Raw genomic sequence first — 22,105 nt, 5'->3', positions numbered from 1 at the left:
CCTATCAGTTGAAGTCTCTTTATTGGATCCTGACACCTCTAGCCCTGGCTCAGGCGTTTCCATTGGTGGGACCAACCCACTGGGTGATTTGGGTGTTGAGCTGTTGGTTGGTCCAGTCCTGTCGGATGTCATCAAGGTGACAGTCAAAGTCCACAAGATGCTGGTATGCCTGGCCCTCCAGTAGTGCTCCCACCATCTGTCGGGACTCCTCCCAGTCCCTCCACATCACTCTGAAATAGTAACCCCCATAGAGGTCAAACAGGAGGCAATGGGTACAAGCATATATTGACAGAGGTTGGGTCTGAAGAAAGACCCTTGGGGTAGAACCAAGGACAGAGAAGGCCCAGGAGCCTTGGGCATTCAAGAAGAGGTGGAGGAAAGGGGGTACTCACAAGTTCTTATCCTTGGGGACCCAGCAGAGACCTTGGTTCTCCAGCACAATGACTGGAGGCACACGAGGCTGAGGCACCAGTTTCTGATTATCCAACTGGGTAGACAAAGAAGGGTAGGTGAAAGTCTCAAGGATCCCCCTCCCTACTTATTCTCCACCTCCCCACCCTCAAACCCAAGCCTCACCATAATAAGCACTGCGTCAGGGAAGAATTCTGCAATTCGTCCAGCGATTTTCAAGGCCAGGGACCCAGGGCTGTGTAGAAGAAGATCAGAGGAGTGAGGAGCCAACTGTGGATAAAACCCATCCATCTGAGCTGGGTCTCCCAGGTCTCATAGATGTGGGTGCAACTGTGGCCTTTCCCTGTAGTTGGCCTGGGGGGTCAGGCCTGCTGGACGCTTGATGTACGACTGCTTGATGCTTGAGTGTTGTGGGAAACATGTTCAGGCACTGCTGGTGAGAGTGGAAATGAAAGGTGGTCTTTTTGGAGGGCAATTTGGCATAACCATCCAAATTGAAGCTATACTACGTATATGCTGACCCAGAAGTTCCACTTACAAAGAATTTACTGTAACAGGACAGTATCCTTAATAAAAAGTTGAAAATCGTCTCAATGTTTAATCGTCTCAATGTTTAGGCATTAAATAACTTATGATACACATCTATACTCAAACTCTATAGGTATTAGGGAAGGCAGCTTTTGGTGTGGAAAGGGAACGATGGCAAACATTTATTAACTGAGGAGGGGAAGCAAATTACAAAACTATTTCTAACTTGATTCATATATAAGGTTAATACACAGAAGTATCTTTCTATATACAAAATTTATGTACATAACACATACACATAATTATGTATAAAGAAATTTCCCTATTTTTAAAATTGCTGGTTAGGCCGGGCACAGTGGCTCATGCCTGTAATCCTAGCACTCTGGGAGGCCAAGGCAGGTGGATTGCCTGAGCTCACAGGTTCAAGAACAGCCTGAGCAAGAACAAGACCCGGTCTCTAAAAATAGCCAGGCATTGTGGCAGGCCTGAGGTCCCAGTTACTTGGGAGACTGAGGCAAGAGAATCATTTGAGCCTAAGAGTTTGAGGCTGCTGTAGCTATGACGCCATGGCAGGGCGACAAAGTGAAATTCTGTCTCAAAAAAAAAAAAAGATAAAATTGCTGGTTGGGCTGTCATGTTCTTTCAGCACTTGAGGGACACTCAATTAAAGCAAGATCCACCTGTCCTTGATATACAGTTGTCCTCATCACCCCCGCACCTTCCACAACAGAGCTGTTTTATTAATTTTTGTTTTTCCTCATTCCAGTACCCAGCATAGTGCCTGGTGTACATCCCCTACTCCTAGGAGTTTGACAGAGGAAAGATGAAAGGAATGACCTTGGTTCTCTTGAGTGCCTCCCCTCTCCCACTTCCGCCTGACATAATCCTTTGCCTTCTGCCTCTGGCTACCCCACTCACCTCTGGTCGTCCAGAGCTGCATTGGCATGGTAGTACCCAGCCACCACCAGACCGGCCTGTGTACCCCACACATCCACCTGTCGTGGGAAAGGGGCCGTCAGTAACTAAATCGTGCTGCTGGCCTTGTGGGTGCGCACTGCTGCCAAGGGTCTGGGGATGGACTTTGGGCTAGAGGTGTTAAGGGGGTTGGGAGTGGGCGTTCATCGGAGGCACCTGGTTGAGGGCGACCTCCAACATGACGGACAGGGCCAGGTGACTGTGGAAGAGGGGCACACAATCGGTGAGGCACAGGCATCCTCCGGACCGCGGCGCCGGCGCCAGCAACAGTCCGTTGACCGCCGCGTGTGGGTATCGGGCGGCATGCAGGCACATCTTCACGTAGGCCCGGGCAGAGATCTCCACTTCCCCCATGGCGAGGCGGGGCCTGTCCGGGAAGCAGCAAGCCCGATTAGTGCCGGTTCCCCACCCCGCTCAGGCGAGCCGGTTCCCGGCTGGCGTTTGTGAAGCTCCCTACAGCGCTGGGGCGCCCTCTTTGTCCTTCCCGGTGCCGCCTCAGGTTCGGCGGCGACGCTAACTCGGTCCGAAGGCGATCTGCCGGCTCCGGAAGACCGAGGTCCCAGAGCCCTTCCCAGGCCCAGCCCAGTAGGAAGTTCTGATTGCAGCCCCCGGTACCGAGCCCCTCCTACCCCCGCCCCCAATCGGGCAGCCGCAGATCCACGGCTGTCAGGGGCACCCAGAGCCGGCTACGGACTGTAGGACGTCTCCTGGAGTCCCGCCTACACAGTGCTCCTTGATAGGTCTAAAGGTTCTCATTTTCTCCCATCAGCGGCCGCATCCACCGCTTGCCCCTTCTTTATTTCCCACGAACTGGAAAGAACCTACACCTGCAAGGAAAATAAAAAATGCCCGCTCTCTTATTGGCTAGGCTACCTCATTTACTTTTTTATTTTTATTATTTATTTTATTTTATTTATTTATTTTTTTTTTGAGACAGAGTCGCACTATGTAGCCCTTGGTAGAGTGCTGTAGAGTCACAGCTCACAGCAACCTTCAACTCTTGGGCTTAAGCGATTCTCTTGCCTCAGCCTTCCAAGCAGCTGGGACTACAGGCTCCTGCCACACGCCCGGGTATTTTTTGTGGCATATGTCATTATTATTTAGCAGGCCTGGGCCAGGTTCGAACTGCCACCCTTGGTGTATGTGGCTGGCGCCCTAACCACTGTGCTCACAGGCACCGAGCCAAGCTACCTCACTTTCATTTTTTTTTTTTTTTTTGAGACAGAGTCTCACTTTGTTGCCCCCGTAGAGTGCTGTGATGTTATGGCTCACAGCAACCTCTAACTCTTGGGCTCAAGCAATTCTCTTGCCTCAGCCTCTCGAGTAGCTGAGACTGCAGGCGCCCACCACAACGCCCAGCTTTTAGAGATGGGGTGTCCTCTAGCTCAGGCTGGTCTTGAACTCAGGAGCTCACAATCTGCCCATCTCGGTTTTCCAAAGTGCTGGGATTTCAGGTGTTAGCCACCGTGATGGGCCCCACCCCTCCACTTTCATTCTTTTTTTTTTTTTTGAAGACAGAGCCTCAAGCTGTTGCCCTGGGTAGAGTGTCCTGGCATCACAGCTCACAGCAACCTCCAACTCCTGGGCTTAAGCGATTCTCCTGCCTCTGATGCCCTACAGGCACCTGCCACAACACCTGGCTATTTTTTGGTTGTAGCTGTCATTGTTGTTTGGCGGGCCAGGCTGGATTTGAACCCGTCGGCTCAGGCGTATATGGCTGACGCCTCAGCAGCTTGAGCCACAGGCCCCGAGCCCACTTTCATTCTTGATTGAGAGTTGGCTTTGCCTATTCCTGTGTGACCCACCCCCAGAGGCCCTGTAGAGGGCTGAGCATGGAGCTCTCCCAGCATTCTGGCAGTCTAGTGTCCTGAAGCACTGGGGACAGGGGACAAAACAGACTGCCTTGTCCTTTTAATGAAATGGATTTTTTTTTTGAGACAGTCTCACTATATAGCCCTCGACAGAGTGCTATGGTGTCCCAGATCACAGCAACCTCAAACTCTTGGGCTTAAGCGATTCTATTGCCTCAGCCTCCCAAGTAGCTGTGACTACAGTCACCCACCAGAACCCCCGGCTATTTTTTTGTTGGCAGTTGTCATTGTTTAGCTGCCCCAGACAGGGTTCAAACCTGTCAGCCTCAGTGCATGTGGCCAGCGCCTTAACCCCTGTGCTACTGGTGCCAAGCTATGAGTGGATCTTTAGATCGCTCTCCTCTGTCATGAGCAGTGCTACCTTTGAGGCTGCACGTTATCTGGCCCTTGATTTCTTTAATTTACTATCTGATACCCATGGTCTTTTAACAATTAAATAAAGTATGTATGGGGACAGGCATCTAAACTGTCAAGTGCCAGGCAACAAATCCTTCTTCTTCAGTTCTTTTTCCATGTCAATAGGGGCAAAAATTCTTATCTCATATTAAACAGGATAAGGCCCTTAATCAAATAACAATCACATGGAGTTTATATATAGCAAAGACCACAGGGGAGAAACCCTTGTCTCTATCACCTGCCCTGGCCTGTATCCTGAAAGGCAGAGATAAAGAGGATGATTGACTGGACAGGGGAAAAAGGACAAAAAACAAATAAAAACCTTACAGATTCATCCTTCCCACAATGCTTTTGGTGCATTTACCCTACCACCCAGCCCTTGAGAAGGAGTCAAACCATTCATCCATAATCCTCCTAGTGAAATCTCACTCTCCTGGTAGAGGATAGCCCACCAGCTAAAGCCTTATTACTCCTGAGGACTCCCGAGTCCTCCATAAGGACTCTGCCAAAATACCACCTCTCACCAAGAATTCAGGAGACCACCAATAAAAATCTCGTGAAATTCCAAAATATTGATTATCTACATGGCTGTCATGGCATGTAACAATTCCCACCCTATTCCTTAGTTGGACCTCTTAAAACCAGGATGGGCATCTAATTCATCTTTGTCTTCCTGGCACACCCATCCCTCCTCACCACCATATTCACCTTCAGTGCTTGGACGAAGGTGGCACTCAATAAATGCTTTTTGAATGAATAGCAAGCACCAGAAGTAATCCACACAAAGTATAGGTCATTTATTTTCCTTCTAACCCTGGATTCAGTACATAGATGGCTTCTCTTCACCCTTTGGATTGATAATTTTCTCCAGGTTGCTGATGATGATATGATAGAGCTCAGCCTGGGAAAAGGCCAGAGAGCAAAAGTCAGGTTATGGCCTCTCCCCCTCAAACCACTCCCTTAAGGGCTTACTGCATACTCACATAGAAGGCCCTCAGGCCCAGCACCATGGCCCTAAGCTCCCCATACACTGCCTCATCTCGCTCGTGCACCAAGGCTCGGTAATCCATCTGGGATATGGGAGACAAAGCTGAATAAGCCCCAAAGGAGCTTGGGATCTTAGTCTGGTTTCCTTATATAGGAGATAGGTTAACTCGAGGATAAGCCCCTTTGCAGCACCAAGGAATGAGATTCCAAGTAATTAAGCAGGAAAAGGCATCAAGGTTGTAAAACCCCAAATCAGTTTTTCTAGGTAACAATTTTGGCTTCATATTCTCCACATTGGAAAGTCTTACAAAATAAGGAACTTTTTTCCCTCCCACTCATCCCACCTCTAGGCAAAAGGCTGGTGTGCTATCCACTTACTACATGGGTCTCCTTGGAGGCCTTAGCCACAGCATCCCCACGTTCTGAGAAGTACCTGCCAGAAGCAAGGGGAATAACAAAGGAATGAGTGTTCAGAGAGATGTATTCCCTCAGACCCTTCACACAAAGAAATGGCTCTTATAGCCAGCCCCCCATGTTGATTTTCCAGTTTCCCTCACTTGGAAATGGTTGTCTGGAAGCCTTCCACTTTGGTCTTGACTGCATTAACCCTCTCCAGCACCTTCTCCTGCAGTGGAATGAGCAGCAAAGAAAACACTTCATTTCCTCCCTCTTTCACTCACTATCTCTCTCTTTCCTCCAAGCTCATGTCTAGCTCCTATCTCTAACTCCCCAATCTCTCTCCACTCTCAGTATCCTCAGTTATCCCTCCCTTTTGTTTCTTTTCTTTTCTTTTCTTTTTTAGAGACAGGGTCTAGCTCTGTCTCCCAGATTGGAGTGCAGTGGCATAGCTTTGAGCTCTTGGACTCAGTGATCCTCCTGCTTAAGAACCTATAGAGGCCTGCCACCATGCCTGGCTAATTTTTTTTTTTTTAATTAAGACAGTTTCACTTTGTCGCCCTCAGTAGAGTACTGTGGTATCATAGCTCACAGCAATCTCAGCAATCTCAAACTCTTAAGCTCAAGCAATTCTTTTGCCTCAGACTCCCAATTAGCTGAACGCCTGGCTACTTTTGTGTGTGTGTGTGTGTGTTTAGCAGACCTGGGCCGGGTTCGAACCCACCAGCCCCAAAGCATATGGCCGGTGCCCTAACCACTAAGCTACAGGTGCCCAGCCCATGCCTGGCTAATTAAAAACAGTCTTTTTTATAGAGATGGGGTTTCACTATCTTGCAAAGGCTGGTCTCAAACTTCTGGCCTCAAGCAATCCTCCTGCCTTGTCTTCTCTAAGTGTGGGGATTACAGGTGTCAGCAACCACACCTAACATCAGTCACCCTTTTCTTACCTGGATTGCTACCCCAAAATCATTTCCATCCTCAATCTTAGGGATCAGGTGCTGGATCCATGTAATCACCTATATTAAGAGATATCTCATAAGATCATTCAACAAACCTGCTGGGTTCTTATTACTGCCACTTCCTAATAACAGCTATATTTCACTGAATACCTATTATGTACCTGGCACTGTGCTATGTATTATTTATCTCAATTATCATAGTAACTTTCCTTGATATATATTCTTGTACCCATTTAACAGATGAAAAACTGAGTCACAGACCATCTAAGTGACTTAAAGTAGGTTATCATCTGTGTAAGTGACAGAATCAGGATTTTATCACTTACCTAGTAGTCTTTTCTAGGGTCCATGCTTTTAAACCAACTCACTATTATCATATCTCCTCCACTATATATCTTTATGGCAGTAGGGTCTGAAGTTATAGAGGCAAATACAGTATAGTCTCTGATCTCAGGGGTACCATTGTGATACCAGAGGTCTAACAGAATGATGAGAACAAAGATCTAAACCCAAAGCACAGAAGAAAGTTTCCTTTTTCAGGACTAGGCTCTGAATAAAGGATTCGTATCTCTGAAGGAGACCAGGGCCCTGCTTGTTTGTCTTTTCTTTCCACTTCCCCCAGTTTCCAGCCTTACCAAAATGCACTTCTCTTTGAGAGTCCAGACTTCTGGCTTAACCAGGGCAAGCAGGGATAAGACTTTCTCATTCCCAGGGAGAAATCCACATTTAGGGACTGTCAAAAAGAGGGGATTCAGGCCCTTTCTTATCCAGCAGTTAATGTGTCATTTCTCCTTCCCTAGTCACCCCTTTCTTCCTTACCTTCTTTCTTCTCCTGCTTATCTGTTTCCATCTAAGACAAAGAGGGAAAAAGAACTTTAGAAAAGTTGTAGAGGTGGAAGGGTCATCATCCCCATTGGATTTATAATCCAAGCCCTGCCCCCCTCCCCAGTACCTCACCTCATCATCCTTGGGTGGGGGGTCTGGAATGGGGATATCCAGTGGGGCCCGGAGGGAGGTGAGGTCAGCCACATTGAGGGAGTCATCCTGCACAGAGCTCACTGTTAAGGGCTTCCCAGCCTCTTCCCTTCACCCTGAGTCATAGCCTTCCCTCCACATCCCTGCCCTCTGCCTTCCAACATGGGCCCAGGGCTCACACCATACTAATGTTCCCAATCCACCATTCACAACTGTTCTCCATGTGCTGAGCCCTGTTGTTAGCTAGAAAGGGTGAGTGAGGGGGCGAGAGGACATAGGATGGAGCAGAAGGAGCACACACTACTCACTTGCAAAAGCTGGTTCAGGTATATGATTTTCTGTGGCAAGAATCTGTAGAGAAACTCCTCAGCCTGTGGGATAGATTGCAAGGGTGGGGAATCACAGAAGACATTCAGGGAGATGTCTGAGAAGTAGCATTGGAAGGGCCCTTGTAAATCACGGAGTCCAAGACTTAAAAATGAGAAGACTGAAGCTCTGAATATGAAGGGACTTGCCCAAGCTGGTAAGTGGCAGAACAAAGGTTAGGACTGTGATATTCCTGCTTTAAGGGCCATGGCTTTTCCCTCCGAGCCAGAAGGGGAAAGATTCCAAAGAGGCGCCATTTAAAGGTAGATCGGTAATTAGGAGCTCACCTTGGGTAAAGGCTTGTTAAGGGAAACAGGGCCAAAGTGTATGGTAGGCTTGGAGGTTGTGACCCTTAAGTATAGGTCTAAGATTCTGAATCAAATCACTTGAATCCACAGTGACTTACCTCCTGGAAAAGATTTTGCCTGAAGACATCCACCTACACAGAGAGCAGTACCCGGATGTTGGTTAAGGGTCTGAGTTGGCACCCATGCCAACCAAGTGCCCTCCAACTGTGGCTCAAGCCTTTCCTCCACAAGCCAGTCTTCCCTCAAAGCTCCTACCCAGTGTAGAGATTGGTTAGAGTGCAGCAATCTGGGAATCCCCAGGCTGAAGTGAAAGCACTAAGGAGCAGTTGGGGGAGTTTTCTGGCACAGTCTTGGTCCCCCCATCCCCCGAGAAGGATCCAGCTTGGCCTCCATCCAGGAGGGTTTCCCAGACCTTTTCTGGCCTCCAGTTCCCCGTTACCTGCTTGAGGGCCTCCCCACTCGGGCGCACTCCACAAGACTTGGCCATGCTGCTCCAGTTGCTAGATCGGTCTCCGGCTAGGCGCCCAGGCTTTCGCTTTCACTCCCCAGGGCCAGGCCCGCCCCCCTCAACCCCGCCCCGTTTCTTCTTCCTTTTTCTTTTTCCCCTCCCCCCTCCCCTTCCTAGCAAGCTGCAAACAGTAGGTAGCCCCTCAGCCATTCCCAGCCAGTAGCCACTAGGAGAGGCGATACTGGCTGAGTCGAATGCCCAGGGGCTGTCGGAGGGAGGGGTTAGGATGAGTGGGACAACTGGGACTGGAACCGGGGCTGTCCCTCGGCGAGAGGGCGGGACTTGCATCGAGGACCGAGGGAAGTCCAGGGTTGGGAGAATGGGGAAAGGGATATCCCTTGGTGGGGCTTCCCCGAGAAGGCTGGACTGGGAAGAGGAACAAAGAGGGATCAGAGCGAGTGGGAGAGGTAGTAAGGGGAGCCCCTGGAGGGAAGAAATGCTTAGCATGAAGTGGAAGAGAGCTGGCGGGGAGGAGTTCCTCGGCCTCGGGACAGACGGAGAGGGGGCAGGACTAGCTTGAGTGGGCGGAGGGATGGCCAGAGTCAGTTCCCTGGCCGGGTGAGACTTTCCCGATGAGGATCGGAGCATGGCAGACTGGTCCCGACAGAGACTGGAGGGCTTTGAGCCGGAGAGATTCACCCCGCGCCTGGGGCCATCCGGAAGGGGCGGAGGAAGGCTTGGGAAAGCGCTATTTATAATTTTTAACTGGGGGGTGTTCCGGGAAGAGCTCTTGCCTGAGGGGAAAACGCCGGGACACGCTGAGGGAGGAGGCAGGGGCCATTTACTTCCTCATTGGTTGGAACCGCCTTATTGGCCACGCCCCTAGCTTTCGGACACCCTCCCTTTCTTAACCTTAAGTCCCTCCCGTTCCTCTGAAACCGGGTCGCAGTCCCTCCCTCTTTCCTGGTACTTCCTGTTCCCGGCTAATCCTGGCGCTGGACTGGGGGCTGAAGAGTGACCGTGGACAGAGTGGCTTGCGGCAGCTGCGCGTACCCTGTGAGGCCTTAAAGCCCGGCACCAGGCGGTAGGGGCGGCGGGAGGGCCGCGTGCAGCCTTCACTGGGTCCTGGCGGGCAGCGAGGCTGGGGCTTACTCCTGAGGATGACGGGGGAGGAAGAGCGGGCCTTCCTGGCAGCTCGCGAGGAGCTGGCGATTGCCCTGAGGAGGGATTCCGGGCAGGCTTTTTCCCTGGAGCAGCTCCGACCGCTACTGGCCACCTCCCTGCCGCCAGCCGCCCGCTACCTCCAGCTGGACGCCTCACGCCTGGTCCGCTGCAACGCCCATGGGGAGGTGAGGCCCGGCCCTGCTTGGAAGGGGGACATAGGGCCTCAGGCCCAGGCCACGTTCACAAATCTCTGCTCTCTGACTTCTCTCAGCCCCGAAACTACCTCAACACCCTGTCCACTGCCCTGAACATCCTGGAGAAATACGGCCGCAACCTCCTCAGCCCTCAGCGGCCCCGGTACTGGCGCGGGGTTAAGTTTAATAATCCTGTCTTTCGCAGCACAGTGGATGCCGTGCAGGTGAAACCCCTGAGTCTTATGGTAAAGGGTGGGCTACGTATGGCCTGAGGCTGTGCTGAATGGGAAGGGGACCTTCCCACCTTCCGCACTGCTAGGCGGTGATTGGTTGTGAATTTTTGGTAGGGGGGCCGGGATGTGTTACGGTTGTATGGCTACACGGAGGAGCAGCCAGATGGGTTGAGTTTTCCCGAAGGGCAGGAGGAGCCAGATGAGCACCAGGTTGCTACAGTCACACTGGAAGTACTGCTGCTTCGGACAGAACTCAGCCTGTTACTGCAGGTGAGATGTTCCTTAGTCCTGACGACTTACAGACCAGGGTTGGGGAGAGGACCTCTGTGCTGCTGAATAATGAGCATTCCAGGAATTCTTAGTACTGTTCTTTTCTCTGTGAATGGTAAGATGCAAGGGTTTAGAGGGAAAGCCTTATTCCAGGGCTCTAAGTAGAAACCCTTTTTATCTGTTTTGCAGAATACTCATCCAAAACAGCAGGCACTGGAACAGCTGCTGGAAGACAAGGTGGAAGATGATGTAAGGAAGGCGGAAAGGAGCTGATGAATAAAGGGAAGAGGAATCACTGGATTCTGTGGGCCCCTACCCTTACCCTGCCCTTTCCTCCACAGATGCTACAGCTTTCAGAGTTTGAACCCCTACTGAAAGAGATTGCTCCTGGCCCCCTCACCACACCGTCTGTCCCAGGTATTGGTCCTACTTGGGGGAGGGTGAGAAGTAGTAGTCTATATTGATGGAAATTTGGGAGCCTCCTCTGTGTTCTTGGTTATCTTACTTTGTTTTTTAAAAGAGATTAAAATTGTTTATTAGGTTCAGACATTTTCAAAAGTAGTCTTGTGATTTGCCTCCATCCATAGCAGATTTAGGTGTAACCTGGTCTTTTTAGAAAGATGTTTTGTTCTTTCCTGTCCTCCAGGCTCCACTCCTGGTCCCTGCTTCCTCTGTGGTTCTGCCCCAGGCACACTGCACTGCCCATCCTGTAAACAGGCCTTGTGCCCAGCCTGTGACCACTTGTTCCATGGACATCCATCCCGTGCTCATCACCTCCGCCAGACCTTGCCTGGAACCCTAGTCCATGCCACCCACCGGAGCCCCAGGTGAGATGTTTTCTCTTCTGGGTGAGAATGAAATTTTGAACTTTAAGGTTACTTGATTATCTACTGTGTGCTAAGTTCTGTGCTAAAGACTATTTAATAGAAGACAAGCAGCCAGTCACAGCCCTAAAGGAGTTAGACATAAATACATCAAACAAGTAGCAGTCACAATAAGATAGATTATTGTGGTATGCAAATAGGTAGTAGGTAAATGCAACCTACTCTGAAGAATCAGCTCAATTAGTTGGCAGGAGTTTCAGTACCCAGTATGGGTCAGGCCCTATACATGTATAAGGTATAGCTACCCAGAAGAAGTGAATGTTAAGTTTTCATTTAAATATTGCACAAGCTATGGGTATGAGAGTGTTTGAGACAGAGACAACAAGATGTGCAAGGGCCAGTGCCATGTGCCAGTACATAGGAAATGAGGAATGCTCAGAGGAAAGGGACCCAGGCACCTGGTCTACTCAACAGGCCAATATCTGCTTTTCTGTTACAGTGTACCTGCCTCAGCCCAACCACGGCCCCAGTCAACCTCCCTGCTGGCCCTGGGAGATAGCTCTCTTTCTTCCCCTGATCCTGCAAGTGCTCGTTTGCCCTGGCACTGTGCTGCCTGTGCCATGCTAAATGAACCTCGGGCAGTACTTTGTGTGGCCTGTGATCGGCCCCGAGGCTGTAAAGGGTTGGGGCTGAGGATCGAGGGTCCCCAAGGAACAGGGGGCCTAGAACCTGAGCTTGCCCGGGGTCAGTGGGCCTGCCAAAGCTGTACCTTTGAGAATGAAGCAGCGGCTGTGCTATGCGCTGTTTGTGAGCGACCTCGGCTGGCCCAGCCTCCCAGCTTGGTGGTGGATTCCCAGGATGCTGGGATTTGCCTGCAACCCTTTCAGGTAACCTGTTCCTGGCCTTCTCAGATCTTCATTGATGTGTTACCTCAGGCCATTCTCTGCTTTCCCGTCCCCCATTTTCCTTTAATTCCCCCAGCTCCACATCTTAATATTTCCATCCTAAACCTCAGCCAACCAGTCAATGGGATAATTCTCTCTGCTTTCCCAGCAAAGGGATACTTTGCTGTCTTCTGCCCAGACTCAAGTCTGGTACTGTATTCATTGTACCTTCTGCAACTCGGGCCCTGGCTGGGTGTGTGTTATGTGCAACCGGACCAGCAGCCCCATCCCAGTCCAGCATGCCACCCGCTTCCACGCCAGCTCTGTGGAAAAGGGACTCCCCAAGCCTGGGCCCCCAGGACACTTCAGTGCCCCCCTGCCCAATTCCTGTGGAGACCCTGAGAGGCAGCGCCAAGACAAGATGAGGGAGGAAGGTCTACAACTAGTGATCATGATCCGGGTGAGGATTCAACTTGGAATGAGGTGGGGCTGAGCCGGTGGGGGGAAAGATTTTGCAGTCAGTTAAGAATTCTTATAAAACTTGTCACTGGTAGCAGCAGCTGTCCTTTATGAACACTTCCCACATGACAATTAGCCATTTTATGCACTGGTCACATGGTCCATGTCTGAACCTAGCTAGTCTAGTGTTAGCATCTTGGTTCAGGCTGAGGGCGGGTGGAGGGTGCCCCTCTTGATGGCCCTGATGGGTGGGACTGTGCCTTAGGAAGGGGAAGCTGCAGGTGCTTGTCCAGAGGAGGTCTTCTCGGCTCTGCAGTACTCAGGCACTGAGGTGCCCCTGCAGTGGTTGCGTTCAGAGCTTCCCTACGTGCTGGAGATGGTGGCTGAGCTGGCTGGACAGCAGGATCCTGGGCTGGGTGCCTTTTCCTGTCAAGAAGCCCGAAAAGCCTGGCTGGATCGTCATGGCAACCTTGATGAAGCTGTGGAAGAGTGTGTGAGGGCCCGGCGTAGGAAGGTATCACCTGTGCTGGAGGTGGGACAGAGTTGAGAGTCAGTCTCTTGCATTCTCCTTTTCTTAAATTTCTCTTCATTCCCTCTCTCCACTCGCAACTGCAGGTACAGGAGCTCCAGTCCCTGGGCTTTGGGCCTGAGGAGGGATCTCTCCAGGCATTGTTCCAGCATGGTGGTGATGTGGCACGGGCCCTGACAGAGCTACAGCGCCAGCGCTTAGAGCCCTTCCGTCAGCGCCTCTGGGACGGTGGTCCTGAGCCCATCCCCTCCTGGGATGGACCAGATAAGCAGGTGCTGAGAGGAGGCGAGGAGCCTAGGAACCCACCTAGAGGAGCAGGAGGGAAGGGGGAAGTCCCTGGGCTCTGACAGCCACTTCTCCCACCTCCATCTAAATCACATTGCAGAGCCTGGTCAGACGGCTTTTGGCAGTCTATGCACTCCCCAGCTGGGGCCGTGCAGAGCTGGCGCTGTCACTGCTGCAGGAGACACCCAGGAACTATGAGTTGGGGGATGTGGTAGAAGCTGTGAAGCACAGCCAGGACCGGGCCTTCCTCCGCCGCTTGCTTGCCCAGGAGTGTGCCGTGTGTGGCTGGACCCTGCCTCACAATCGAGTAAGCCCCTCCCTACTGTATCTTGTCCTAGAATGACCTCATTCCCTTTGGAACCCCACCCTGGTCCCTGTCTCTGCTCCTGTCCTCTGCTCTGCAGTTGCCCAAGTACCCCTGAAGTCTTCTGGGAAGGGGAGGGCAGAAACAAGCTACCCTCTCTGTTTGTTTGTTTTTTTTTTTAATGTTCTATTATGGAAATTTTCAAACATAGTAAGGAAAATTATAGTTCTCTGTGTAACAGATTCCCTTACTACCTGCATCCCCCCCCCAACTGCCAATATATTCATCACCAATCTTTAGCAATAATCAACATAAGGCCAATCTTTATTTCTCTTATATACACAGAAGATTATTTGAAACAAATCTCAGGCATCATAGTTTATCTGCAAATATTTCAGTCCGTATCTCTAAAAGATAATACTCATTTCAATTTTTTTCTTTATTTTGAGACAGTCTCACTCTGGTGCCTAGGCTAGAGGGCCATGTTATCAGCCGAGCTCACAGCAATCTCAAACTACTGGGCTCAAGAGATCCCCCTGCCTCAGCCTCCCACATACTTGGTATTATAGGCAACTGCCACAACGCCCAGCTGATTTTTCTATTTTTAATAGAGTTGGGATCTTGCTTTTGCTCAAGGTCTAATTCCTGAGCTCAAGAGAGCCTACTTCCTTGACTTCCCAGAATGCTATGATTACAGGCATGAGCCACTGTGCCCAGTCATAAAACTCTTTGAAAATGTAACCACAGCGGCACCCTTAGCTCATTGGGTAGGGCACTGGCCACATGCACCAGGGCTGGTGGGTTCGAACACAACCCCGACCTACTAAAAACAAAAAAATCACTGGGTGTTGTGGCAGGTGCCTGTAATCCCAGCTATTTGGGAGGCTGAGGCAAGAGTATCGCTTAAGCCCAAGAGTTTGAGGTTGCTGTAAGCTATGACACCATGGCACTCTACTGAGGGCAACAAAATGAGACTCTTGTCTCAATTAAAAAAAGAAAATGTACCCACAATGCTATTGTCACACCAAAAAATAATTAACAGTAATTCTTTGATACCATCAAATACCCATTTGGTGGGGATAAGCTCCTGATATCTCCTGAATGCCAACTTACTCTAGGTCAGAAGTGGCAGTCTTTGGCTAAATATAGTTTGATTTAGTTAGGCTGACTTTGTATGTGTCGTATTTTGTTTTGAATAAAAACAATTATTTTGTTTTTTAAATAGTTGTAGATTTATGGGAAAGTCTTTGTATATACTCTTCCCTCACCTTCCCCCAGTGGTAACAGACATATAATTATAGTATAGTATCAAAGCCAAGAATTAAGGCTTGTCGGGGTAGCTCACATCTGTTATCCTAGCACTCTGGGAGGCCAAGGTGGGTGGATTGTCGTAGCTCACAGGTTTGAGACCAGTCTGAGCCAGAGCGAGACCTTATCTCTAAAACTAGCCAGGCATTGTCTGTAGTCCCAGCTACTCGGGAGGCTGAGGCAAGAGAATTGCTTGAGCCTAAGAGTTTGAGATTGCTGAGAGCTATGACACCACAGCACTCTGCTAAGGGCAACAAAGTGAGACTCTGTCTCAAAAAAAAAAAACAGAATTAGGCATGGTTACAATGTTAGCTATGCAGATCTTTTTTTTTTTTTCCAGATCTTTTTTTTTAGATAGAGTCTTACTTTGTCACCATCAGTAGAGCTGTGACATCATAGCTCACAGTAACCTCAAACTCTTAGGCTCAAGTGATCCTCTTGTCTGAGCCTCCCAAGTAGCTGGGACTACAAGCATGCACTACCACTCCTGGCTTGTTTTTCTGTTTTTAGTAGAGATGGGGTCTCACTCTTGCTCAGGCTGGTCTTGAATTCCTGAGCTCAGGCAATCCACCCACCTTGGCCTCTCAGGGTGCTGGGATTATAGGCATGAGCCACCACACCCACCTATGTTGCAGAACTTGTTCATTTTTTACATGGATGAGTGTGCGTGGTTCTGTTCAATTCTGTCTCACGTATAGATTCATGTAACCCTCACCATAATGAAGATACAGATTGTTTCATCACGACAAAAGAACTCTTGGCGGCACCGTAGCTAAGTGGGTAGGGCGCCAGCCACATACACTGAGCCTGGCAGGTTCGAACCTATCCCAGGCCAGCTAAAGCAACAATGACAACTGCAACAAACAAATAGCCAGGCGTTGTGGCGGGCGCCTGTAGTCCCAGGAAGTACTTGGGAGGCTGAGGCAAGAGAATCACTTAAGCCCAAGAGTTTAAGGTTGCGGTGAGCTGTGACACCCTGGCAGTCTACTGAGGGTGACATAGACTTTCATGCTACCCTTTGTGGTTATACTCTCCTTGCCTCCATTCCCTGTCATCTGGCAACCACTAATCTGTTTTCCATTTCTATAGGTTTGTCATTTCAAGGATGCTATTTGTATGTTTTGTACATTTTTTTTTTGTTTGTTTGTTTTTTTTGTAGAGACAGAGTCTCACTTTATGGCCCTCGGTAGAGTGCCGTGGCCTCACACAGCTCACAGCAATCTCCAACTCCTGGGCTTAAGCGATTCTCTTGCCTCAGCCTCCCAAGCAGCTGGGACTACAGGCGCCCGCCACAACACCCGGCTATTTTTTGGTTGCAGTTTGGCCGTGGCCGGGTTTGAACCCGCCACCCTCGGTATATGGGGCCGGCGCCTTACCGACTGAGCCACAGGCACCGCCCTGTTTTGTATGTTTTTAATTGAATGTGAATGCCTTTAGAGGCATTTTGTGTTTACAGTAGGTTTTGCCATTGCCTACTTTTCTCAACCTGACTGTCTTCAGAAGTTTAAGCACCCTGCTGGCACTTGAGGTTGCTGTCTTTGCCTAGTTGTTAGTCAGACCCTGGTTTCTCAGTGGACACTTGGCTACTGCTCCTTCCCCAGGCTGGCAGCTGTGGCTTCTGACCCCTTCCTCTCCTATCCCTTACCCTTTAGATGCAGGCCCTGACTTCCTGTGAGTGCACCATCTGTCCTGACTGCTTCCGCCAGCACTTCACCATCGCTTTGAAGGAGAAGCATATAACAGACATGGTGTGCCCTGCCTGTGGCCGCCCTGACCTCACTGATGACACACAGTTACTCCCCTACTTCTCCACCCTTGACATCCAGGTACTACATAGTCCCTAGGACTCAGATGCCCTGGGCTTTGAACAGGAACCTTACCTACTCACTGCCTTTGCATCCTAACCTCAGCTTCGGGAGAGCCTAGAGCCAGATGCCTATGCATTGTTCCATAAGAAGCTGACTGAGGGTGTGCTGATGCGGGACCCCAAGTTCTTGTGGTGTGCCCAGGTAACTGGCCTGCCCAGAGGAGCTGAATATGGAGGAGAGCTAGGCCCCAGATAGCTATAAAGCTATGCTCTTGCACTTACAGTGCTCCTTTGGCTTCATATATGAGCGTGAGCAGCTGGAAGCAACATGTCCCCAGTGTCGCCAGACCTTCTGTGTGCGCTGCAAGCGCCAGGTGAGACACAGTCTTACTTTCAAAAATACTTGATGAGCTACTGCAGATACTGTGTTAGACTCAAGGGAGCTTGTGTATTGGAGAGCAAAATAGACATGGGCTATAGTCAGGCAGACAGATACAGGGACAAAGGGAAGAAGAGAAGGTGAGGGAGGAAGAAAGGAGAGAAAGGAAAGAGAAGGGAGAGAGGAAGGAAAGAAAGAAAGTGAGGGAAGGAGGGAAAAACTAATTGTACATAGGCAGAAGTTCCACGAAGAAAACAAAAATGAATCCGAGATAAAGAATAACAGAATAGGGCGGCACCTGTAGCTCAGCGGGTAGGGCGCCGGCCCCATATGCTGAGGGTGGCGGGTTCATACCCGGCCCCAGCCAAACTGCAACAACAACAACAAAACATAGCCAGGTGTCGTGGTGGGCGCCTATAGTCCCAGCTACTCAGGAGGCTGAGACAAGAGAATCGCCTAAGCCCTGGAGTTGGAGGTTGCTGTGAGCTGTGTGAAGCCACGGCACTCTACCGAGGGCCATAAAGTGAGACTTTGTCTCTACAAAAAAAAAAGAATAACAGAATAGTCTTATTTAGGGTAAAGAGGTCAGACAAGTCTTTTCTAAAATGGTTTAATTTAAGCTCAGGCCTGCAAGTTAAGAAGCCAGTCATACAAATAGTGTTTGGGACAGAACAAAACATGGAAAGGCCAAAGTCAGCAAAAAGTGCTATGTGTCTGGAGCCTAGAGAGCAAGGGTAAAGGTGGCAAGCAGTCAGAGAGGAACCAGCTGCCACATCAGGGGAGCCCTGAAGGCCAAGAGAGACAAAGCAAGGGGTAATATTACCTCATTTATCTTTAAGAAGTTTAATGTGTGATACCAAAAAAATTTCATCTACATTGTAAAACATACTAATGAAGTGAACACCTGAAACCCCAACCCCAACCCCAAACCTCAAAACTAGACCACCCCAAATACTGTTCAAGCTATCTACCTGGCTTATACTTTTGAAGGCCTCTCAGCTGCAGTGAGGAAAATGTGTGGTAAGCGAGTAGGAATGGGAAGCAGAGAGACAAGTAACTAAGGCAAGTTCTGAAGATGGCCTGGAGTAAGGTGGTAGCAGAAGGGGCACAGGGTTGAGATGGGCCTAGGTGGTGGAAATAAGACTTGCTTTAATCCCAGCACTCTGGGAGGCGAAGGTGGGCAAATCACCTAAGCTCATGAGTTCGAGACCAGCCTGAGCTAGAGTAAGACCTGGTCTCTAAAAGTAGCTGGGCATTGCAGTGGGCACCTGTAGTCCCAGCTTCTCAAGAGGGTAAAGCAGGAGAATCACTTTAGCCCAAGAGTCTGAGGTTGTTGTGAGCTGTGATGTCATGGCACTGTATCAGGGCGACAAAGTGAGACTATCTCAAAAAAAAAAAAAAAAAGACTTGCTAATGAATATGGGGTAGTATAAGGAAATGAAAGAACCAGGGATAGCCTCTTAGTTTAGGGTCTGAGCAAATGGCAGATGGCAACAACAAACTGAACTAGGGAAGGGACCACTGGGTATGTGTGGAGGAGCCAGCAAGAAAGGCCAAGGCCTGGGATGGAGCTTCCCTACTTTCCCTCTGGCAGTGGGAAGAGCAGCACCGAGGTCGGAGCTGTGAGGATTTCCAGAACTGGAAACGAAACAACGACCCAGAATACCAGGCCCAAGGCCTGGCAATGTATCTTCAGGAAAATGGCATTGGTAAGGCTGCCCCACTTGGTGTGTTTGCTCAGTAGTCTATCTTTGCCAGTGGCTCTCTTTGTGAGGGCCTTGAGTTGCAGTGGTGACCTGCAGCCCCAGTCCTGACTTCCTGTCCCTTGCAGATTGCCCCAAATGCAAGTTCTCATACGCACTGGCCCGAGGAGGCTGCATGCACTTTCACTGCACCCAGTGCCGCCACCAGTTCTGCAGTGGCTGCTACAATGCCTTTTATGCCAAGAATGTAAGGATGAGGAAGGGCTGGAAGGGCTAGTAGGATAGGGAGGGGCCTACCCTTGTGTTTTGAGGGGCAAAGGCCATTGAGGAGCAGCCTCGGGGAAGAGAAGAGGAGGTCAGTGGGATATAAAGTACCTCTCTCTGTCCCCTCTCCCCCTTTGCTCGCTCCAGACCCTCCAGTGTCTCCATCTCCCCCTACCCTTACACCCTTCATTTAGGGGTTCTTGAGAGGCCAGGACCTCAACAGTCTCCAACTTCCCTCTCCCATCTGGGTTTCTGCCAGAAATGTCCAGACCCTAACTGTAGGGTGAAAAAGTCCCTTCATGGCCATCACCCTCGAGACTGCCTCTTCTACCTGCGGGACTGGACTGCTCCCCGGCTCCAAAAGCTGCTACAGGTCAGAGGTGGCCAGCCCCGCTGGGTTTGCAGGTTGCCCAGGAGAGGAAGCCTGGGCCCGGGGTGGGGGTTGGGGGCAAGAATGGAAAAGGCCATATGCTGGGAAATGCGGCAGGACTAGTATTAAAGGGAACATAATGCCCATCTGTCTGTTCTTCCTCAGGACAATAACGTCATGTTTAATACAGAGCCTCCAGCTGGGGCCCGGGCAGTCCCTGGAGGTGAGTGTTGGAACAAGCCTTTGACAAGAGGAGATGGTGTGCTGGACTCCCACTGTGTAATGAAAGGAGAGCCTTGGGTATGGGATCACTTGGTGTGTGCCCTTGGACAAGTTTGTTGACCTCCATGGGCCTTTCTCTATAAAATAGGGTAATATGCACCTTGTAGCTGAGCTAGTTTATATTAGACATCATTGAAACACCTGGCACCCATGAAGCCCATAACTTTTTTTTCCCATTCCCAAATGATAATGATTCATTAATTAGTTGAGTGATATTTAAGGAGACCTGTTAGCTGCAGGGAACTGTTTTAGATTCCACGAGGGCATCAGAAAGGTGTTATACATGGGCTCTAATGGATTGTTAAAAAGTGGGCTCACCTACTTCTTAACAATCCATGGTCTGTGACCATACCACCCAGAATGCACCTGATCTCATGTTCATGCAATTTCATGAGCTAAGCTAGGGGCCTTGTTAGTACTTGAATGAAAGACAGCCTGGGAATACCAGGTGCTGTAGTCTTTAAGTTTTTTAAAAATTATTTTTAAGAAAATAGAGGTAAGATGGCTCACACCTATAATCCTAGCACTCTGGGAAGCCAAGGGAGGTGGATTGCTTGAGCTCAGGAGTTCAAGACCAGCCTGAGCAAGAGTGAGACCCCATCTCTACTAAAAATAGAAAAACTAGCTGGGTGTTGTGGTGGACTCCTGTAGTCCCAGCTACTTAGGAGGCTGAGGTAAGAGGATCACTTGAGCCTAAGAGTTTGAGGTTGCTGTGAGCTATGATGCCACAGCACTCTACCCAGGGCGACTGAGTGAGATTCCGTCTCAAAAAAATAGAGGGGAGAAACTTGGTACCCATAGCACAGTGGTTACAGCACCGGACACATGCACCGAGGCTGGTGGGTTCGAACCCAGCCTCGTCTAGCTAAACAACAATGACAATTAGAACAAAAAAATAGCTTGGGTTGTGGCAGGCACCTGTAGTTCCAGCTACTTGGGAGGCTGAGGCAAGAGAATTGCTTAAGCCCAAGAGTTTGAGGTTGCTGTGAGCTGTGACACCACCACACTCTACTGAGAGTGACAAAATGAGACTCTGTTTCAAAATAAATAAATAAATAAAGGTAAGACCTTCAGAAAATAGGTTAACCATGCAAGAGCTAAATAACAACCAAAAGAGCTATCTCAAGGGAATATGTGTTGATGAGTAAAAAGCCGGCTTTGAGAAAGGAAGGACAACAAGGTTCCTGCTTCTGTGTCAGAGTTGATCTGCTGTTGGCATCTCTAAGTACCCTCCACCACTAGGGGAGCAGGAATTTCTATGCTCAGTCTCCTTCCTAGAGACTGCCTTCCCTGCTCTGGATATTCCATTTTTCCTAGGGCTTTGTGGTCGGTGGCCTCCTCCCAACAAAAGGTCCCTTTCTTCCCTCACCCATAGGTGGCTGCCGAGTGATGGAACAGAAAGAGGTTCCCAATGGGCTCAGGGATGAAGCTTGTGGCAAGGAAACTCCAGCTGGCTATGCCGGCCTCTGCCAGTGAGTGCTGGCAGGACACAGAACCTGGTGTTGGGCATGAGGGTAGGAGTGGTGAGGACATGCCCAGGCAGTAAAGTGGGTCTCTGGGAGCAATAACTCTCACAAGAGGTGAGAGAAAGTGGGCTTTCAGGGCAAGGGCAGGTATAGGTGGTAGCAGGTGGTGTGTACAGATTGGCACTACCTGTAAGTATAATAGGCAGGGCTTGTCAGTCTTATTTGAGTATCCCTGTGTCCAATTAATATTAGCCAACAAAAGAACAAGTATTCTGCTCTCCTACCTCCCCAGGGCACACTACAAAGAGTATCTTGTGAGCCTCATCAATGCCCACTCACTAGACCCAGCAACCCTGTATGAGGTGGAAGAGCTGGAGACAGCCACTGAACGCTACCTGCACTTGCGCCCCCAGCCACTGGCTGGAGAGGATGCCCCTGTCTACCGCACCCGCTTGTTACAGGTATAGCCTTCACCTAGCCTTGCCTCTGACCCCACCGTCCAGAAGTCACCTGTTCCAGACTGAGCTCCAGGCTTCCAGTATCATTATCTTCTCTCTCTGCAGAAGCTGACAGAGGAAGTGCCCCTGGGACAGAGTATCCCTCGCAGAAGGAAGTAGCCAAGGGCAAGAGTCCTGATGAGGGTCCTGTGGCCTGACTCCCTCAGGAACAGCTCCAGCACCAATAAAGAAGCATCTTATTGTGCAGGCTTCTTGGTGGTCCTTCTTCCTGGCCCCACCATCTAGGGAAACCAGGGAAGGGG

At 50.0% G+C, this 22,105-nt stretch overlaps 3 protein-coding genes across 8 annotated transcripts; 1 reads left to right on the top strand and 2 right to left on the bottom strand.

Annotated features, from left to right (window-relative positions):
• Positions 1-4: 4 nt before the first annotated feature.
• EMC9 (ER membrane protein complex subunit 9) lies at positions 5-2,727 on the bottom strand. 3 transcript variants are annotated; one of them, XM_053593463.1, is made up of 6 exons: positions 2,638-2,727; positions 2,071-2,281; positions 1,858-1,934; positions 577-646; positions 393-487; positions 5-230 (listed from the first exon to the last, which is right to left on the bottom strand). In XM_053593463.1, the coding sequence occupies exons 2-6, from the start codon at positions 2,266-2,268 to the stop codon at positions 50-52; spliced, it is 621 nt and encodes a 206-aa protein (XP_053449438.1). In that variant the 5' UTR covers positions 2,269-2,281; positions 2,638-2,727; the 3' UTR covers positions 5-49. The 3 variants fall into 3 exon arrangements, with proteins under 3 accessions (XP_053449438.1, XP_053449437.1, XP_053449436.1); XM_053593462.1 differs by having other exon boundaries at positions 2,544-2,682; XM_053593461.1 differs by lacking the exon at positions 2,638-2,727 and adding an exon at positions 2,609-2,624.
• Positions 2,728-4,957: 2,230 nt separating this feature from the next.
• On the bottom strand, positions 4,958-8,748 carry PSME2 (proteasome activator subunit 2). The gene is made up of 11 exons (XM_053593460.1): positions 8,612-8,748; positions 8,271-8,303; positions 7,807-7,869; positions 7,481-7,567; positions 7,343-7,373; positions 7,159-7,256; positions 6,512-6,580; positions 5,726-5,793; positions 5,547-5,601; positions 5,165-5,251; positions 4,958-5,082 (listed from the first exon to the last, which is right to left on the bottom strand). The coding sequence occupies exons 1-11, from the start codon at positions 8,657-8,659 to the stop codon at positions 5,002-5,004; spliced, it is 720 nt and encodes a 239-aa protein (XP_053449435.1). The 5' UTR covers positions 8,660-8,748; the 3' UTR covers positions 4,958-5,001.
• Positions 8,749-9,595: 847 nt separating this feature from the next.
• On the top strand, positions 9,596-22,042 carry RNF31 (ring finger protein 31). 4 transcript variants are annotated; one of them, XM_053593454.1, is made up of 21 exons: positions 9,596-9,969; positions 10,056-10,202; positions 10,326-10,481; positions 10,671-10,730; positions 10,823-10,898; positions 11,128-11,308; positions 11,805-12,192; positions 12,359-12,649; positions 12,914-13,162; positions 13,264-13,449; positions 13,563-13,769; positions 16,727-16,900; positions 16,985-17,083; positions 17,166-17,255; positions 18,855-18,969; positions 19,092-19,210; positions 19,487-19,600; positions 19,763-19,820; positions 21,255-21,351; positions 21,638-21,806; positions 21,909-22,042. In XM_053593454.1, exons 1-21 carry the CDS (start codon positions 9,781-9,783, stop codon positions 21,960-21,962), a joined length of 3,219 nt encoding a protein of 1,072 aa, XP_053449429.1. In that variant the 5' UTR covers positions 9,596-9,780; the 3' UTR covers positions 21,963-22,042. The 4 variants fall into 4 exon arrangements, 3 of the variants coding, with proteins under 3 accessions (XP_053449429.1, XP_053449428.1, XP_053449431.1); XM_053593453.1 differs by having other exon boundaries at positions 9,603-9,969; positions 21,885-22,042; XR_008380582.1 differs by lacking the exon at positions 21,909-22,042 and having other exon boundaries at positions 9,603-9,969; positions 19,763-19,897; positions 21,638-21,779.
• The last annotated feature ends 63 nt before the right edge of the window (positions 22,043-22,105 follow it).

This window comes from Nycticebus coucang, chromosome 6 (genome assembly GCF_027406575.1).
Source record: "Nycticebus coucang isolate mNycCou1 chromosome 6, mNycCou1.pri, whole genome shotgun sequence".
Taxonomy (NCBI): domain Eukaryota; kingdom Metazoa; phylum Chordata; class Mammalia; order Primates; family Lorisidae; genus Nycticebus; species Nycticebus coucang.
Note: the sequence above shows the minus strand (reverse complement) of the source record. Positions and strands in the feature narration are given on the sequence as shown.

Coding starts and splice junctions, on each gene's coding strand:
- RNF31 (XM_053593453.1), top strand. CDS start 9,781: ATGACGGGGGAGGAAGAGCGGGCCTTCCTGGCAGCTCGCGAGGAGCTG. Junction 17,256..18,854: donor GTGTGCGCTGCAAGCGCCAG/GTGAGACACAGT, acceptor TCCCTCTGGCAG/TGGGAAGAGCAGCACCGAGG. Junction 18,970..19,091: donor TCTTCAGGAAAATGGCATTG/GTAAGGCTGCCC, acceptor TGTCCCTTGCAG/ATTGCCCCAAATGCAAGTTC.
- EMC9 (XM_053593463.1), bottom strand. CDS start 2,268: ATGGGGGAAGTGGAGATCTCTGCCCGGGCCTACGTGAAGATGTGCCTG. Junction 1,935..2,070: donor TGGAGGTCGCCCTCAACCAG/GTGCCTCCGATG, acceptor TTCCCACGACAG/GTGGATGTGTGGGGTACACA. Junction 647..1,857: donor GCAGCTCTGGACGACCAGAG/GTGAGTGGGGTA, acceptor TCTTCTACACAG/CCCTGGGTCCCTGGCCTTGA.
- PSME2 (XM_053593460.1), bottom strand. CDS start 8,659: ATGGCCAAGTCTTGTGGAGTGCGCCCGAGTGGGGAGGCCCTCAAGCAG. Junction 7,257..7,342: donor TAAGCAGGAGAAGAAAGAAG/GTAAGGAAGAAA, acceptor TCTTTTTGACAG/TCCCTAAATGTGGATTTCTC. Junction 5,252..5,546: donor CCTCCAAGGAGACCCATGTA/GTAAGTGGATAG, acceptor CCCATATCCCAG/ATGGATTACCGAGCCTTGGT.